At 41.7% G+C, this 19,812-nt stretch overlaps 1 protein-coding gene across 1 annotated transcript; it reads right to left on the reverse strand.

Annotated features, from left to right (window-relative positions):
* Positions 1-679: 679 nt before the first annotated feature.
* Positions 680-19,330, reverse strand: znf512 (zinc finger protein 512). The gene is made up of 16 exons (XM_039782770.1): positions 19,043-19,330; positions 17,634-17,767; positions 17,445-17,500; positions 17,176-17,234; positions 14,766-15,340; positions 13,391-13,480; positions 11,911-12,015; positions 11,151-11,275; positions 8,491-8,577; positions 7,776-7,874; positions 7,527-7,694; positions 6,607-6,804; positions 6,227-6,328; positions 5,221-5,283; positions 4,642-4,740; positions 680-2,368 (listed from the first exon to the last, which is right to left on the reverse strand). Exons 2-16 carry the CDS (start codon positions 17,731-17,733, stop codon positions 1,616-1,618), a joined length of 2,679 nt encoding a protein of 892 aa, XP_039638704.1. The 5' UTR covers positions 17,734-17,767; positions 19,043-19,330; the 3' UTR covers positions 680-1,615.
* Between the last annotated feature and the right edge of the window lie 482 nt (positions 19,331-19,812).

Genomic DNA, 19,812 nt, shown 5'->3' on the forward strand with positions numbered 1-19,812 from the left:
TGCTGAAAAAACTAAAATGGGGTTAATCCACAGCCCTGGCTTTGTAAATGGAAAACCATCAGAAAGGAGTGCACGAGCCACAAAACACTATTCCAGCCAATCAGCAACAGGCGGCCACAATTGATGGTATGTGGGGGGGGGAGGGGTTGGGGCAGCATGTGAATGTGTCTGCCGGCCAGTAGTAATCTGTCCCTGAATCTGGGGGGGCAGAGCTTCTGAAGGGGTGTATTTGTATGGCAGTTGAGTTCAAATATCAACAATCTTTGCGCAGCATCGCTTACTGCACCTTTAACTGAACTGAATTTAGCCAGTTAGTGTGTTTTCCAAAATGTTGAACTATTACTTAAAAAGGTGATGAGATGTCACATAAAGCAAACATCTCCTCACTATCTGCTAGCTGCCTGTCCCCTGAACACACTGTAAAAAAATCACGGTCTCTGTAGACAGCCCAGGCTCCACAAACGCCATCAGAAACAAACTGTGCCAACCTGCACCACCAAACATAACAAACAGTGTTCCAGCCAATAACAGACAAGAAGGATTTAGGGGTTGGGGGGTTAGTGCGCGGAAGCACGGAAGGGAGGGGACGGGATGAGGAGGAGGAGGAGGAGGAGGAGGAGGAGGAGGAGGGAGGGGCGAGCTAGCCTCCATTTTGTTCGACACTACTTTGAACGTCAACAAGAAGTGACGTCACCCAACATCGCTTAGAGCACCTTTATACATTTAATGTACGTAATGTAAACTTAAAAAAAATAAATAAAATTGTTTGCCATGGATTTGCTTCATTTGCTCTTTCATATGTGATTTGCTTTGTTTAAACTCTTAACTGCACTGGACCACTACACAGATGTCACCTCAAGCTGCCAGCAGACTCGGCTTACGAACGGCAACGCGATGCCGGTCATGAGCCGAGTTGTATTCGCTGTCGGAAAAAATAAACATAGTCAAAATCTCGCTGATGAAAACACGGCATGGGGAGGGACAGGGTAAGGAGAATCCCAGAAGAGGCCGATCGGTTGTAAGTTAAAGTGATGACGAGTAGTATGAAGTGACACAGATCATACTCAAGAGGCACAAAATCTTTTCAGCGAGAAAGAGAGCGACTAGACTGGTCTAATAAAATACTATACTGTAGCAGCCTCTCTTAAGGTTAAAGTAACTATTTCCCTTTAAGGTAATCATGAAAAAACAGGAAAGGGGTTTATCAAACTGGCTTTGAAAGAATAAGACACATTTAAAGGGTTGGTGAAAAGAATCAACACACAGATAACTGGTATACTACATTTCTCAAGGCTATACGACGACTACCGTTCCGAGACAGAAACGGCCTCTAAACCAGACTCGTATCCATGCTGACTCAGCGAGGGTCTTCTGAAGGTTTCCATCGTCATCTTCTCAAACTTTTAAAAGTTACAGATCGTAGGTCGTGTAGTCGCCAGCTGCCCCCTCACCTGTCGCGTCTTGTGGAAAGCGGTTTGTTTTCTTCTACGTCGCGTCGTCACAGCTAATGAAATAGGGACGGACGCTCGACCGTATCGTTTTCTGCCTCTGTTAAACTCGGCTCTGGCTACGACGAGTGTAAGTGTGCATTTCAGGTGTGGATTTAGGTGTATTTTTAAGCGTTCCTTTGCTCCTCTCCAGCCTCAGGGTGGGGCTCCATGATGTCTGGCCGTTTCAGATTCCACTGGTCGATCTGTCTCTGCCTGTCCTGCTGCTCCACCTCTGATTCGCTGGATGAGCTGCCCGTATTGCTGCTGCTGCCAACGCCGCCACCGCCACCGCCACCGCCACCGCCAAAAGCAAAGCAATCCTTCCGCTTCCCGTCAGCCTTCCCCCTCTCCCCCTTCTCTCTCCTTTTCCCCTCCACCATCCCGCCGCTGTCCTCTCCGGGTTTGTCCGTCTCCACCGGGGCCTGCTCTGGGTCCGGCACGGCTCCACCCCCCTGGTCCATGTCCACCCACATGGGTCCGGGTGGAGGCTCCAAAGGGGTGTAGTGCAGCATGGGCTGCTGGAGCTGGGTGTCCACCGGCGGATGGAGGTTCTGGTGCTCTGGGTGGAGAAGCTGCGCCTGGTGCTGGAGGTGATGCAGTGGCTGCAGAGGGTGCTGCATGGGTTGGTGCTGGAGCTGGTGATGCTGATGCTGCTGCTGCTGCTGCTGATGGTGGTGATGGTGGTGGTGGTGGTGATGCTGCTGCTGATGATGATGATGATGAGGATGAGGATGCTGGAGGTGATGGAGATGATGATGATGGTGATGCTGGTAGTGATCGACAAGCTGCTTGTCCACATCATGGACAGACTCTTTGGGCTGGCTTTTGAGGAACTTCTCAAATTTCTTGGAGGCCTTTTTGTTGGTCACAAACCAGTCCTGTTGAAAATATACAAGGCGGGGTCAAAGCAAGTCAGGACGGTCACTCTTCTGTCTGAATGGCATCTGCAAGCCGACAGAAAAGCTATTCATTCTAACTGAAGAATGGGGTTGGGTATCGTTTGGGTTTTTTCCCCCCCCGATGCCGGTGCTAAAACGCTACTTTTAAAATGTTGCCAGTGCTTTAACAGTGCCAGAACCGATACTTTTAAAAAAAGAAAAGAAAGAAGAAGCACAAAACAACAGTCGGCAACATTAAAGAACGGCTTGTTTACGGCTAAAGCCATATATTCAAAATTAAAGGTCCCATGGCATGAAAATTTCACTTTATGAGGTTTTTTAACATTAATATGAGTTCCCCCAGCCTGCCTATGGTCCCCCAGTGGCTAGAAATGGTGATAGGTGTAAACCGAGCCCTGGGTATCCTGCTCTGCCTTTGAGAAAATGAAAGCTCAGATGGGCCGATCTGGAATCTTCTCCTTATGAGGTCATAAGGAGCAAGGTTACCTCCCCTTTCTCTGCTTTGCCCGCCCAGAGAATTTGTCCCACCCATGAGAGAGAGGGGCTTTGTAAATTATAGAGTGTGGTCTAGACCTACTCTATCTGTAAAGTGTCTCGAGATAACTCTTGTTATGATTTGATACTATAAATAAAATTGAATTGAAAAATGTAATTGAATGGAGACATCATGTCTTTCAAACAAGCAAAGAGGCAGTTGGTCATGTCCACACCCCCACCCTCCACCTTGCCCCCTCTCTCAGAAATGGCACATACTAAAGAAAGCTCATTGTGGGACTGGCTCTAGTGGCTGTAATTCTGCACCAAGGCTGAATTTCGGGAAAGAGACTTCAGATACAGTATTAGAAGACCACTAAGGTCTATATAAAAGAGACTTCAGATACAGTATTAGGGGACCACTAAGGTCTATATAAAAAAGACTTCAGATACAGTATTAGGGGACCACTAAGGCCTATATAAAAGAGACTTCAGATACAGTATTAGGGGACCACTAAGGTCTATATAAAAAAGACTTCAGATACAGTATTAGGGGACCACTAAGGTCTATATAAAAAAGACTTCAGATACAGTATTAGGGGACCACTAAGGCCTATATAAAAGAGACTTCAGATACAGTATTAGGGGACCACTAAGGTCTATATAAAAGAGACTTCAGATACAGTATTAGGGGACCACTAAGGTCTATATAAAAGCATCCAGAGAGCACCATGTCATGGGACCTTTAAAGGTTTAATTAAATTTGACAACAATAACGTATTTCACCATTAAATTGCTGTTAGATGACAAAAAGATGAGAGAAGGGTATTTTACAATAACTTTAAATGCACCGCGAAGCTTACCAGTTTCAAGTTTACGCACCGTTTGTGTCGTTTTTCCAACAGCTGCATACTGTTACGTCACGGTGTTGGAATCCTCTACAGTGAGATCTACACCGTTTAGCTGTCAGCATTTTAACCGTGTTTAACCCAGCTGCTAGCTAACGGTAGGCTAACGTTACCTGATGTCAAGTGAAGTGTTATCTAGAGGACATTCTAAAATGCTTAACGTGAAAACGCTTAACGTGAAAACATGGTTTAATGTACCTAAACAACGATCACCAAATTTCTCTCTCATATTGCTCCTCATAACCACTGAAAACTGTCAAAAAAAATCAAACCCAAAGTTCAAATTATTATGAACGTTACCTGACATTAAGCGTTTGTGCTTCAAAGAGCCTACTGTATGGAAAAAGCTTAACATGGTTTAACGCACCTAAACAACGATCAATGATCACCAAATAACGTCCATAATAATTGGACTTTGGGTTAGATTTTTTGACAGTTTTCAGTGGTTATGAGAAGCAATAGGAGAGAGAAATTTGGTAATCACTGATCATCATTTAGGTCAAGTAAACCACGTTAAGCCTTTTCCTCACCATAGGCGCCAATGCAGAAAAACGCTAATGTGAGATAACTTCTATAATCGTTGGATTTCGGTTTAGTATTGTTGACAGGCTTAAGATATGCCCATGAGAAATTTGGTCATCATTGATCGTTGTTTTCCGACCTTAAGCCATGTTAAGCTTTTTCACGTTAAGCGTTTTAGAATGTCCCGTTATCTAGCGTCACGTGCAGCGATGTTTCTGTTGCCTCTAACGTCCGTTTCGGAGCATCAGAGAGCAGCGCAGACATTTAAGTGGCACCGAAATGAGGCATAGAAATCCTCCTTGCTATTGAAGAAACAGCGTTAAAGATGCTTGTTGTAACTGTCGTTACCTGCGAATGGACAGAGTTGATGTGGTATTTCACTCCACTTTCAGAGTTGAACTCTTTGTTGCAGATCAGACATCGGTATTTACCAGCCTCAAAGTCGCCCTGAAATGAGATCAAAAGACATAAAAGAGTCATGAAATGATTACGAAGCCGGAATACTCTGTACTAAATGATATACTTATTGTATTAAACTCTTTACTGCAACTGTAGTGATCGTGAAAGTAGAGAATGTGGTTTTACTGATCATTTTGGATCAGTGGTTGTGGTGGACGAGACTACAGATGGATTCATTTGACAAATCAACAATGTCTCTACAACTCTGTATTCAATCCTGTGAGTGTTTATACCTAGTTAAAATATTCTCACAAAAATAATACTCCTTACTCTATTTGGAAAAAAGGCCACAAAGAGTAGCACGGGAGAAACGCAAATTAGTAGAGTCAGATTAAATGCAAATACATTTCATTTACTTTACTATGCATGGTTGCTTTCACTCTGCCGCTAATCCCCATAAACACAATTGTTGTTACATTCAATGGACTGCACATTTTGTTCCAGAGATTAAGAAAAAAGCTGACGTACCCTCGTGCAGAGTCCCAGATGGGCTTTCAGTCCGGACACACTGGTGTAGGTGGAGCCACAACCCTGAGGAAGACCCAAATAAAGTTGCGAGTTTTGCATTTCTTTCAGAAATGGACTTAATCTGTGATTTAAAAATGCATTTTGACAAAAGAAAGGTTAATATAAATATGACATAGATATACTACCAATACCAAATACGAAAGACCAAACAAACAAATTGACACATCTGTAAAACTGAGTTTCTCCACAAAGAATCATGCAAAAGCACCACTTTAAATCTTGTGTTTAGCAGAAATGTGCTCATATGTTTTTTGGAAATAAGTCATTTAACATAAGTAAGTATAAAAAATGACTAATTGACTAAAGTAATCTAAGTTGACTAAGACCAAAACAACCGATTAATTAATCAACATATGGATACATAAAACAAACAGAAACAAAATAAATCTGTTTGGACAGCAGTAGCTCAGTCCGTAGGGACTTGGCTTGGGAACCCGAGGGTCGCTGGTTCAAGTCTCTGGACGGACCAAGTACAACCAAGTCTGTGCGAACAGACACGCTGCAATACTATTTCACATTGCAATATTGTTATTTTTAATCTTTTGCATGTTTGTGTGCTGCTGCTGTGTGTGTGTGTGTAGCGAGCATAGTGTGCATGCGCTGTGCACGAGCCTAGGCGCATTTTACTAATGCGCTGTTAAAATAACAAAGAAATGCTGCATTATTGACTTTAGACCAGGTTTTTGTTGGTCAATGGCGCGACCGCTTTCCGCTGCCTCAAGATAGCCATACGCCAAGAACGCACCTGAACACACCTCCCTGTAAGACCAGCACGCCTATGGGCGCACAGATGGGCGCAGGTGCATTAGCTATTTAAACGACGTGGGTGCTGGACAGGAAATTGACAACTGCGTCGGTCTTAAACTAGCAAAGACACTTGCGTCGGGCTCTGCGCTGCGTTGCGCTGGGTGCAAGATAGGGCCCTAAGTGTACTGTTGTTTCCTACCTGGTTGGGACAATGGACTTTCCTCTGCAGCTTCACCTCATTCTTCCATTTCCGCAGCACCTCTTGGCTGAAGGCAGGCAGGCCTGGCCGGGCGTATTTCAACTGGAGAGGCCAGCATGAACAAGAGGAGGTCAATGAAAGTGAGAAAGCCAATGTAGGGGCACTTACAGTATATCTTCAGTATATACTGGCAAGAGAGGGAACTTTGACATATGTCTGTTCTGGCCTTCAAAACAGTATATCTTTTTTCCTTTCTTTTTTTTTTTAGTTCCTCAATCAAATCACATTCCTATTAGTTTGTGGAAACATTATAATATACAACGATCTACCCTCATATATCCTGCAACTTGATATATACATTTAAGGCAATCTTCTCTTGCCTTTTTGTCATCTGGCACCAGGTCCGACTGAAACTTCCTCTTGGGCCAGTCTTTGGGCAGCTCGTTGTTGGCGATCTCAGCCAAGTGGAAGTTTGCCACCTGGGCCGATGCCCGCTGCACCCTGCCGCTGGCCGTCCTCTCTGGGTTGGCCTCCCTGTGGGCCTTCAGAGCCTCGTCTTCCTCGCTCTTCTGGGGCGTCTGGGCAACACGAGGGGAAAGATTTGAAGATTTGTTGACCTCATTTGTGTATTAAATGTCCTAACTAAGGCCGGCTACACACTGGCTGCTTGGCGTGAGCGTGAAGTTTCTGTCGCGTGTCAGCTGCGTGTCAGCTGCGTGGCATTTTCTGTCTTTTCACACCAGAAACGTGTCTGACGTGGCGCTGCTGCTGCTAGTCTTGTCTGTACACATGGATGTTTCCCACTGATAAAATGAAATAAACAGTAGTATACTTCATGTTAAATATAAATATATACTGATTTGATTACAGCAAAGACAACGTCGGCAGTATTGACGGCAAAATAGGCTACAGAATATTTCGTTCCGTATTGACAGGTGCAATATTAGAAAATCGATAATCTTTTTTTTTTTTTTTTTTTTTTTAAATTACATTTATATCTGCATTTATGTCAAAACCTAGAGACTGTCAAACATCAACATGTCATTTATTAAATGTATTTGTGTCAAAATGACAAACGCTTCCAACACGCTTGCGTGTCGCGTGAAAAATAGGCATCGGTCCCATTTCTAGCACGCATGTGTACGTGTCACGCAGGCAGTGTGCAAGCTCTAACCGGTTAATATGGGAGCCGAAATAAAAACAGACACGCATACGCAGCAGACACGCTCACGCAACGCAGGCAGTTTGAAAGAGCCCTAAACTGTTTCTTCGGTGACGTGCATTTAAACACAAGACTCACAGGAGCGTGCTCGGATTTCAGGTGGTACTCCAGACCAGCCTTGGACTTGTAGGTCTTCCCGCAGTGAGAGCAATTGAGCAGCATCTTCTCCAGCTCAGACTCCTCTTTTCCACATTTCTTCATGTGGTACACATAGCCCATGATGCTGGTGAAGGCAGCATTACAGCCCTGAAAAGAAATGGAATTATCATCTTCTCTTATCTTATTTGAACAAGTCTCCTATCTTAGATTAATGATTTGTAAGTTTACCTCTTTAGAGCATTTTAATTTGCCCAGTCTCTTTAGGATTTTGCGCAGTTTGTCTTTGATGGCACGGTCATCCAGGTCCTTGGCATCGTCTGCGGAGGGCTGAAAAAATAAAAATAAAAAAAAAGAGGCAGCTAAAATCTGTCAAAACCCCTGAGCTTGAGCTGACCCTCAAACTCAACAAAGTATGTGTTTTAATTGCCAGTGTCCACATTTAGCAGTGTCTACTAGAGCTACAACGATTAAATCGATTAGTTGTCAACTTTTAAATTAATCGCCAACTATTTTGATAATCGATTAGTCGGTTTGAGTAATTTGTTTGTTTAAGACAAAAAGTAAAAATTCTTTGATTCCAGCTTGTTAAATGTGAATATTGTTCTAGTTTCTTCTCTCCTCTGTGACAGTAAAACTGAATATCTTTTGAGTTGTGGAAAAAAAACAAGACATTTGAGGACGTCATCTTGGGCGTTTGGGAAACACTGATCCACATTTTTCACCATTTTCTGGCATTTTATAGACCAAACAACTAATCGGGTTAATCGAGAAAACAATCAACAGATTAATCGACTATGACAATAATCGTTAGTAGCAGCCCTAGTGTCTACCGTATTTATGAATGAGACAAACATTATATAAGATGCAAAGAAAGACCTCTACTTGAATGAAATGAATGTGGAAAGTGTCAAAAGTGTCAAAATGTAAGTCTGATTAGTCTTACCAGGTGGCTGTGGTCAGCCATGATGTGGTACTTCATCCCCGTTGAAGACTTTAGCTGTTTCCCACAGTGTTGACAGGTGAACGGTTGCTGCACACAACAGATTACAGTTACCTCATACGTGCCCATTCATACAGCGTGCATTCAATAAACCAGTATAGATAAATGCCAGTATATTGGGACTCGCAAGAGTGGAATCCTAACAGGACCTTAATACCCCATCACATATGATGGTAACCTGATGGTTACAGATCAATCTGTGTTTTAGTCACTTGCCTGTCAGAGCTGTATTTCTCCTCTAGATAACAGCAGGTTGTATTCAGCAGCGGTGGAAAGTACATTTACTCAAGTGCTGTACTTACAGTTTTGAGGTACTGTATGAACGTGTTGGATGGCCTTCTCTATCAACACGGAGACTTAAACACATTCATATTAGGGCTGCACGATATGAGGAAAATATGCGATAACGTTGTGAATATAGCGATAACGACATTACTTGCGATAAATAAACAGATACTAAAGTGTACTCTGTTCTGCATTTCGGCTGCTTTCAGTTTTCTGCTAAAATACAACAAATTGCTTGTTGAACTAAAGACAAATGAAAGGAAATCATTTCCAACCTACTTTTATTGAACATTGAATTGAATATATAAGTCACCACTAATGTCGCAGCCGCAGTTAATATTGCGATGACGATAAAAAAAAAAACAATATATTGTGCAGCCCTAATTCATATACAAGGCTATTTTAGGTCTACTTCAATCCTACCTTCTGACCTATATCAGTGTAAATAGTATCGGGACTTACAGTCTTCGTTTCCCGGGATCTTTTCCAAAGGTTAGAACTGAACTGGGGAAAAAGGCGTTTAAGTTTGCTGCTCCCTCTACCTGGAACAGGTTACAGAAATCCATGAAACTTAAAGGTGCAGTAGGTAAGCCTTCTAAAACTAACTTTCTGTCATATTTGCTGAAACTGAACCTATGTTCCAGTAGAACTACATGAAGCAGGTCATTTAAAAAAAACATAAACAATCCGGCTCCTCTAGCACCACCTACAGCCTGTAGTGTGATTTGCAAAAATCCACAGCTCCCTGTTCAGATGCACCAATCAGGGCCAGGGGGGAGGGGGGTATCTAACTGCTTGTCAATCACTGCTCATGCACACGCATTCATTCTCCCTTGTGAGGGGAGGGGCTTAGGAGACCGTTTTGGGCTTTAGCAGAAAGTGGGGGAGGGACTGAGAAGTTGTCGATGTTCAAATTTTTTGGCTAAGTCCTGGACCATCACGATCCTACCTACAGCACCTTTAATGAGCTGGTCTCATTGGTCGCTTTTATGAGGAGGTTGATTGACTTGGAGGCAGCCACATCTGGCTGCAGATGTTTTGCCTGATGTGTTTAGGATTGGGGTTGACTTTGAGGGATTTGTGTATTTTGTGTTTGAGTGTATGTGTGGTTGTACTGCTGCCTGTCTTGGCCAGGACACTCTTGAAAAAGAGATTTTTTAATCTCAATGAGTCTCTTCCTGGTTAAAGAAAAGGTAAAGAAATACTTGTACTTTACTTCAGTATTTCCATTGTATGGTTCTCTATACTTTTACTCCACTTTCAGAGGGACACTGGACTTCTACTCCACTACATTCATTTGACAGTTACATTTTACATAACAACACGTAGGATATGCTTATACCTTGTAGTAAACAATCTAAATCTAGAATTGGCTACACATTGACTAAGTACAGCATTAAAATGCTCTTGCATGTATTCATTAGTGATTCAAATACAGAATAATATTCTATTCTATTCTATAAGTATATAACACCGTGAAAGGAGCCATTCTGCATCATCATCATTTTTTTCATACCTTAACTACATTTTGCTGATAATACTTCTGTAACTTTACTTTAGTAACATTTTGAATGCTGGACTTTACCTGTAATGGAGTATTTTTTTTGACTTTTATGTATTTGTAAATGATCCAAATCCTTCTTCCACCTCAGGTACTCAGGTATTCAGTATACTTTAAATCTGTACTGTATGCGTTAGGACTTGGTCAGATTAACCCTTGTGTTGTCTTCGGGTCAAATTTGACCTGTTCTCAAAATGTCTGTCTCAGAAATATGGGTTTCTTTTTAACTACCTAATTTTAATAACCCAAAAATAACATGGATGGATGATCCCATACAACGCGCTTCGCGAGTACAACAAAAGATCGGAGCTCTACTTTCATTGAATTTTGGGTGTTTTATTACATTTTTTAGCATTAGAATTATTTTTTTTACGTTTCGTAACAGTATCCTCGCTGAACGTTGACCTTTCTGTGATTATCCTTTCTTTAATATTAGTCTAAATAATTCATAATTTCTGCTTTAGAATTAGGTATGGTTTCCTATAAATGAGGTTTTTAATTGACCATGAATTCCAAAAATAAGTGTAAAACTATCGTGGTAGTAAGTTGGTGTTAGTGGTGTTTATAAATGGTAGTGAAAAGAAGCGTTCAACGTAAATGAAAAAAGCGCCAAAAACATTGAAAAAGGCGCCAAAAGTGTTGAAAAAAAAGAGACCAAAACATGAAAAAAAGTTTTGATTTTCAGTTTTTTTTCCCAGAAGACAACACAAGGGTTAAAAATGGCTTTTACTTTAGTGTTCAAACACAGAGCGCTCACCAGTCTGCAGTTCTCCATGTGCTTCTTCAGCCCGTCCACAGTCTTCCTGCTCACACTTTTACATTTTGGACAGGTGACTCTGCCTTTGGCCACAATCTGGAGCTGCCAACGCTCCTCTTGACTTCCTGGAGGATGTCGGACAAATAAATAATAAATCTTATTTTACACAGGGGTGTTTCAGAAGGAGGAGCAGCTCATCTCAAGTCTGACAGGAAGTCGGAGTCTTTATATGACGGAAAAATGTCAATTGCCTCATTGAAGTCATGCTAAGTTTAATTATAGTGATAGTGAATATTTATTTTCAGATTTTTTTTTAGAAATTCCATAAAACATGAAAAACCCAACTATACTTTACTAAAATTTCTATTTCATTTAATCTCTTTTCTCACCTGGGAAAAAACAATTTCAGTCACTTAGAGACAAAAATCTATATTTAAATTTTTTTTGGCATTGTAGGCCTTTATTTGTGACAGGACAGCTTAGACATGAAAGGGGAGAGAGAGGGAGTAATGACAATATAGATACTGTATATAGAGCAGTTCTGATGGGGTCCCATGCTATAATGCTCCATGACATGTTTCAGTTGTTACACAGTGAATATTGAACATCAGCTATACTATTTATTTCTTTTAAATCGCAAATCTAATCGTAATCGCAACATCTGGCAGAAAAAAAATATATATATATATCGCAATTTTATTTTTTTCCCCAAATGTTTCAGGCCTAGTGGGGATAGATAGAAGAAGGTGAACAGTCTCACCCGGAGGGTAGGTAGGAGGCTCCTTCTTGGTGGAGGGGACGAGGGGTTTCTGCTCCTCGCTGGGTGGGGCCGTCGAAGCCTCCCCAACACTGGCTGCATCTGAACCTGAAATTATGACATCAGATGACTACGATTTTATTTTGATCCAGAACACATACATACTGGGAACTATATTCTCAGAAGGCGAAGCACTGCTGCTTGGGCGGAGTGATTATTACTCCAACTCTGAGCGAACTCCTGGCAAACTCTCTGCTCCTCACCTCGGGGCTTCTCAGGTGCTGTGAGCAAATCACTCCGCCCAAGTAGCAGAAGTAGCAGTGCTTCGCCTTTCTGAGAATATAGTTCCCAGTATGTATATGGTTAGAAGATGGCTGTGTCTCATGTGACCTTGTTATTTGTACACGCTGTGACTATACAAATCACAACATGTAAATAGGAAAATGTTGGCGTTATTTTTTCACTTATTGGGAGCAGCAGGCTAGATGGAGCCGGTTACCTCCACGATCTGTGCTAAGCTAGGCTAGCTGGAGCCGGTTACCTCCAGGATCTGTGCTAAGCTAGGCTAGCTGGAGCCGGTTACCTCCAGGATCTGTGCTAAGCTAGGCTAGCGGTGGGTGCGTCAGACAGAGTTACGACAAGCACAGAGATGAGAAGGGTATGTATGGACTGATCTAACTCTGGGGGATACGGTGAATAAGCTAAAGTCCCAATAAGTCGGCGTGTTCCTTTAACGTGAATTGGTCCTCGGTAGTATCGACGTAATTCGGTTGGTACCCAAAAATTTACAGAGTTCGGTACGCAACCATAAATACTACTAAATATGAAGTAATGTTAGTTGACAAAATAATGGCTCTATCACTAAAATGAAATTAAAAGGTGGCCCCTACTGACCAAACTATAATGCTGTCAGTGGGTCCATCAGAAGGCTCCATTCAAACATCTAAGTGTCTTATAATGCTGCTGCTATACATAATAAGAAGTAGGGCTGGGCAATATATCAATATTATATCGATATCGTGATATGAGACAAGATATCGTCTTAGATTTTGGATATCTTAATATCGTGATATGACATAAGGGTTGTCTTTTCCTGGTTTAAAAGGCTGCATTACAGTAAAGTGATTTACTTTTCTGAACATACCAGACTGTTCTAGCTGTTCCATTATTTGCCTTTTCCCCACTTAGACATTATGTCCACATTACTGATGACTGTTTATCTAAAATCTAAGTGTGAAGATATTTTGTTAAATCACCAATTGTCAACACTAGAATATCGCCGCAATATCGATATCAAGGTATTTGGTCAAGAATATCGTGATATCTGATTTTCTCCATATCGCCCAGCCCTAATAAGAAGTAATTTGTCATTTCATCTATTTCAACTTAACTCTTGATTTTCGCAGGAAAGAATCTGAATACCAGAAGAGTGACGTGCGTCTCACTCTCAGCCCATTGAGTATCAGACTAGATGGTAACTTACAAGAGTCTCTGCCCTCTGGTGGCTGTGTGAAGTTATTAACTGGCGGGCTTCGCTCCATCTCCACTCTCTGGACTTTCTTCATGTTCAAGTCTTGAAAAGTAACACATGCAGAAGTCAATCTCCAAAAAAAAAAAAACACAGACCAACATATATTGACAACTCACTCTACATGTACAAACACATTTTTACTCTTATACATGCACGCAAAAACAACAAAAACACTCAGATATTAAAGTAAAATGTTTAAATATTATTATATACTACTTGTATTCATACAAACGGTATCAAAACATGTGACTTTGTAGTATTTTTTACCTTTTTTTTTTAATAGAGGAGCTGTTGTAGTCAGCCAATCAAGGTCCTGTTTTATAAACACTTTAGTTTTTTAATTTATTCAATTTCATTATTTAGTGTTAAATTCATATCCGTAGTATATATATATATATATATATATATATATATCCTGAGTTGTAGCTAGTTGTTCTACAACGAAATTGAAAAAAAAAAATTAAAGTAAGGCTGCCCCCTCTGAGTCATTTTTTCAAGATTTCTTAAGTCGATAAGTCATTTTTTTCATGCTTTTTCAAACTTATGAGCACATCTCTACTAAACACAAGTTTTAAAGTAATGCTTTTGCAGGATTCTTTGTGGAAAAAAAATCAGTTTTACAGATGGGAAATGGACTGCATTTGCGCTTTTCTAATCTTAACCACCAATTAAAGCACACAGATCTGTCGATTAAAATCAACTAATCGATTGGTCATTTAGTCGAGGACAGCCCTAAAAAAAAAACGAAAAAGGTGATATTTAAAGCTACATTGTGTAAGAATTTCTCCCATCTAGCGGTGAAATTGTATATGACAACCAACTGAATGTTACTTTCTAGCCCTTCCTCCTACGGTGGCCAAACCTGAAATTAGCTCTTAGTATCTCCATTGTTTACACGCAGCTGTTCTAGCCACTCCAATATTAACTTTGGTCTTGTTGCTTTGCCTGTCACGTTGTCGTTTTAATTCTCTTTTTCGCTTCCCTGGCGAGTCATCTCCCCCTGGCATTCGTCACGGTGCGGGGTGCCACTAGGTGTAAGTGGGTGAAATGCGGAGGTATGTCCCTCTTTGGCTAATGTATTTTAAAGATGGAGGCGCTACATGGTGGCCGTCATTCGAGCGACTCGCTCGTATGTTGTCTGAAGGATTCTGAATGGCAGATTCTACGCATACAAGAATACTTTGATTAGTTGGTGGAAGTAATCACACATGAATGAGCACATATTTGTGAAAGAACAAAGGTTTTCTTTGCTAAGAATCAACTCAAAACATTACACAATGTAGGTTTAAGAGTGTGATGCAAACTTGTAATGTGTCTGAGTACGTACCAGGTCTCCAGACATGTTCTCTGTCTCTGCTGGTGTTGCTCCAGCCTTGGTCTTGGCCTCGGCCAGTTCCCCACGCCTGCTCTGGCCCTGAGGAGGCCCGGTCTCTTCCCGGATCCCTGCCTGCGTTCCAGGCCTGATCCTGGCCTCGGTCTCTGTCGGCCGCCCAGCCCTGCTCTGGACCTCGGTCCCGGCCCGTCATCCAGGCCTGGTCCGGTCCGGTGTGGGCCCTGTCCCTGCCTGGAATCCATGTCTGGTCTTGACTCGAGTGTCCCGCTCGGTCTCTGCCAGAGTTCCAGACCTGCTCCTGCGGGCGGTCTCTACCGGGGGCCCAGGCGTCGGGGCCTCTGTCCCTGCTGGAGTTCCAGCTGTGGTCCTGAGGCTGGGGCTGCTCCCTGCCCGTCTCGGGGCCTTGAGGCCACACATCCTTCGCCCCCAGCCTTGGTGGCAGCCTTGCAGTGGGCGGGGCCATGGACCCTGGGTCCGCCCCATTGGCCAGGCCACCCGATGACATCACTGAGCAGCTGGTGGTTGGGTAATCCACTGCTCCTATGGAAACACTCTGGAGGTCCTCGTACCTGACAAAAAAAAACAATAAACATTAATAACACATTATTTAACAATTAGTTTGTTATTGCATTTTAAACAATGCCTCTAACATTTTGGATGGGACAAAGCCTGATGCATATTTATTGAATAACGGATAATAAAAATGTTCATTGAAGAGGCAGTGTTTTCTGAGAGACATGTTTATTACCAGGATTATTACAAGAGTTGAGGATTTCTCAGCTGCTGACTTATTATTTATTATATACTTGACATTTTGAAAAGTGTAATAACATACCCTTGAAAGCAAATCTACCTATGGGTACAAATAAAGTTATCCTAAACCTGAGGGCAATTACTGATCAGAAATTGTGTATTTTTTGAGCTGCATGTATTAGTTTACTAGTGATATTTATGTAACGTCTAGTCTGGCTATCACCAGACCAAGCTCTATCTTTTAAAAAGGTCCCATGGCATGAAAACTTCACTTCATGAGGTTTTTTAACATTAATGTGAGTTCCCCCAGCCTGCCTATGGTCCCCCAGTGGCTAGAAATGGTGATAGGTGTAAACCGAGCCCTGGGTATCCTGCTCTGCCTTTGAGAAAATGAAAGCTCAGATGGGCCGATCTGGAATCTTCTCCTTATGAGGTCATAAGGAGCAAGGTTACCCCCCTTTCTCTGCTTTGCCCGCCCAGAGAATTTGGCCCACCCATGAGACAGAGAGAGAGACATCATGGCTTTCAAACGAGCAAAGTGGCAGATGGTCAAGACCACACCCCCACCCTCCACCTTGTCCCCCCCTCTCTCCTCCTCAATAGCTACAGACACAGAAATGGCACATCCAAGGAAAGCTCATTGTGGGACTGGCTCTAGTGGCTGTAATTCTGCACCAAGGCTGAATTTCGGGAAAGAGACTTCAGATACAGTATTAGGGGACCACTAAGGTCTATATAAAAGAGACTTCAGATACAGTATTAGGGGACCACTAAGGTCTATATAAAAGAGACTTCAGATACAGTATTAGGGGACCACTAAGGCCTATATAAAAGAGACTTCAGATACAGTATTAGGGACCACTAAGATCTATATAAAAGAGACTTCAGATACAGTATTAGGGACCACTAAGATCTATATAAAAGAGACTTCAGATACAGTATTAGGGACCACTAAGATCTATATAAAAGAGACTTCAGATACAGTATTAGGGGACCACTAAGGTCTATATAAAAGCATCCAAAGAGCACCATGTCATGGGACCTTTAAGACGGAACATTAGTCTGGGGAGTCTGCTCTGTATTTTCTACTGCAGTGGTTCCCAATCTGGTTTGAGGTTGAGATAAAAAAAGAAAATTATATATACATACACATATATATATATATATATATATATATATATATATATATATATATATATATATATAGAAGAAAAAAAGGTTGGGAACCACTGTTCTACTGCACAAGAGGCGTGATCAACGGGCATAGTTCAGATGACTCTGTACGCGATTGGATAGTCCTTCAACCAATCAGACCAACGATCTGGGCGACGTAGCAGCGACAGCGAAATCAACGGGTTGCTGCGCTTCGGTGGCCATCATGTTGAATGTAAACAAAAAGCTGCTTGGTCCCTTCTCCATCGTCATCGTGTTAAACCCGCCAATAGCGCGCCAGGTGGATAAGCCAGTTTGTGATTGGTTCCCGCTGATTTGTAACAGAAACAGGATAGATAAATGTACAGGTTTACAGCCTGAGCTGCAGGGAGAAACCAAATCGCCGGCAGATCGGGCTGGGTTTACCCAGCCTATGTAACGTCACTATCTATTGTGCAAATCTTCAATCTACAAAGCAACAGGTCGATGGGTCTCTCACCTTTTTCTGCCATAAGTTCTCTTCATCTTTAGACCATGTTGGGCTTCAGACTCGTCATTCTGAAACATTCGAGTACAGAACGGTGAAGTCAAGATCCAACTGTGTGCATCAAGTTAACAGATTGTGTGAGTGGTAGCAGACGGAAGTGGACAAACCCGTTCAGACCCTTCTAATTAGCAGTTTTTCCCTCATAACTTCTGGATTTGCTTAAATACAATCTCATCGCATGCAATAGGATGCAAGTTCTGTACGTAGGAGTTCATTCTCACCTTGGGATATCCAACTGAGTTTAAGTCGCACGTTCTTTCTGGTAATCGCTGAACAACTGTTGGTAGAGGTGAAATCACAAAAACAAAAAGGCAACGGTAGGAGAAATTATCGGATTTTCACTGCCAAAATGACCACAATGACATGTGTTATATGCTCATAATGATATGAATTCATTGTTTTTGCTTTACCTGGACATGGCACTCCACCTTTAGGTTGCGACTGGATGGATTTTCTCTTTCTTGGCACGTACAAAGGTGACATATCCCCCCCAGTGTTTGCAGGGTCCATTCTAGGAGTGCCAACACCCCCGTAGAAATCACCACTGATAAAACAGACAACATCACAAAATGTGTGGTAGTGGGAAAAACATCAAGGTTTCATTCTGGGTCCTATGTGACATAATTCTTAATTATTTGTATTTCTGTTTGTGATACATACAGGATAAATACAATGTGTACTGATAAAAAGAAAACAGAAAAGGTGCGGGTTCGAATCCGACCTGCTGCCCTTTGCTGCGTGTCATCCCCCCCATCTCTCTCCCCCTTTCATGTCTATCCACTGACTCTACTAGGCTACTAATAAAAAAGCCCCAAAAAATAATCTTAAAAAAAACAACAACAACAAAAAAAACAGTCAACTGGTATTGTTTTTTTTTTTTTTTTATGTACTGAAAATTATTTCTTCAATGCAATGATAATAATTCTACAACAGATTCAATTTGTGTTTTGCAATAATCAAACATGCATCAATAATGAACAAAATAAACTTTAAATTTACAGATCGTAGGCTTTAAATGATCTCGCTTAAGATGGCCATATACCTCACTATTGACATTACTTTAGATACGAATGCTTGAACAATATGCCTGAAGAAATCATAATCAGTTTTAATAATTAACCTGCCTCACTAAACCAGACAGAAATGCTCAGAAAGCCAGATGTGAACTACTTTGATTTCCTCTTTAACCACGTATACTACCATACAAGAGAGTGTAAAATAAGATTTCTCTGCAGCATCATTAAGAAAAAACATGCATCAAAACTATTTAAACTATTTTCCAGTTTAAATAGTCTTGCTGCAGCTGTTTTTTTTTTCTTCCACAAAGGTTCTTTAAAATTCTATGACATTAAACTGGATGTGCGCCTGATGAGCCGTGCCCTGCTGCTGTTGGCTGTACAGCTCCCGTTATGTTTACAGTGTTGTGTTTCCATCATGCTTGACGTTTGAATGGCGTATATACTGTAAGTGGATGTAACCCTAATCATGTTAAAGGCCACTGACAAGAGGCAATCAAACAACAGAAAATGTCCAACAGTTAAAATATAGTTAAAATGAATGCTGTTTTTTTCCCCCCTCCCTATCGGTCCAGTAAACCCATAAAAACAGCCATACCAGCCAGGGACTGAAGCAAAAATCATCATTGTCTGCATTAAAAAAAAATAACATTTTGCTATTGACGACGACGGGGAGGAAAACGCGTCCAGCTAAAAGAGAACTACCTAGCTAACAAGTCGTTTTCTACAGACGAGACTTCTTAACCTGTCCTGTCCGCCTGTCGTTGTTTCTTAACGGGGGAAGAAATGCAACGAGAGCCTACCGTCCTACAGCTCGCTCCCTCTGCAAAGACGGCTAGCCTCCATGTCTGCGAGCCTGGCCTCCTCTGTCGCCTTTCCCCCGCCAGTGGTGACACCAGGAAGGCTAACATCAAGGAAGGCCGCGGCTCCGGGATGTAAACAAACTCTTTAGACAATAACCTGAGCTTTGACAGCATCTAAATGTGAAGCACGTACACCTGCATAATTCACCATACTGTATTTGTATGCTCTTCAGCGGAACGCCCTCCTGCTTCTTCTTCTTCGTCTTATTCTTTGTGGGGTTTAATGCATAGACAGTATATATAAGGTTTAATGGCGGTTAGCAGCCAGCATAGTAGGTGCATTACCGCCATCTTCTGCTTCGGAGTCTGGATCAGAGAATAGAGGCTATCCATTAATCCTGTTTCTCTGAGAAAAAACACCCTGCACTGTTTGCGCTGCTTGACAGTTTCATCAATTGTTTTATATTAAAGGTCCCATATTGTGAAAAGTGAGATTTTCATGTTTTTATTATTATTATTATTATTATTATTATTATTATTATTATTATTATTATTATAAAGCAGGACAGGTAGGCTACTATACAATTCTGTGAAAGTATCAAAACGCTCAATTTGCATTGAAATTCACAGTTTGTGTTAAAAAAAATCCCTGTATCTTTAAACAAGCTGTCAGGACAATTGTACGGCTGTGATGTCACAACTATACTAGGCTATATAGGTAGAAAGTGCAGCTACAGTGCCGTTACAGTCATTCCCCGGCTGCAATGACG

The sequence above is a fragment of the Perca fluviatilis genome, chromosome 18, assembly GCF_010015445.1.
Source record: "Perca fluviatilis chromosome 18, GENO_Pfluv_1.0, whole genome shotgun sequence".
Classification (NCBI taxonomy): Eukaryota; Metazoa; Chordata; class Actinopteri; order Perciformes; family Percidae; genus Perca; species Perca fluviatilis.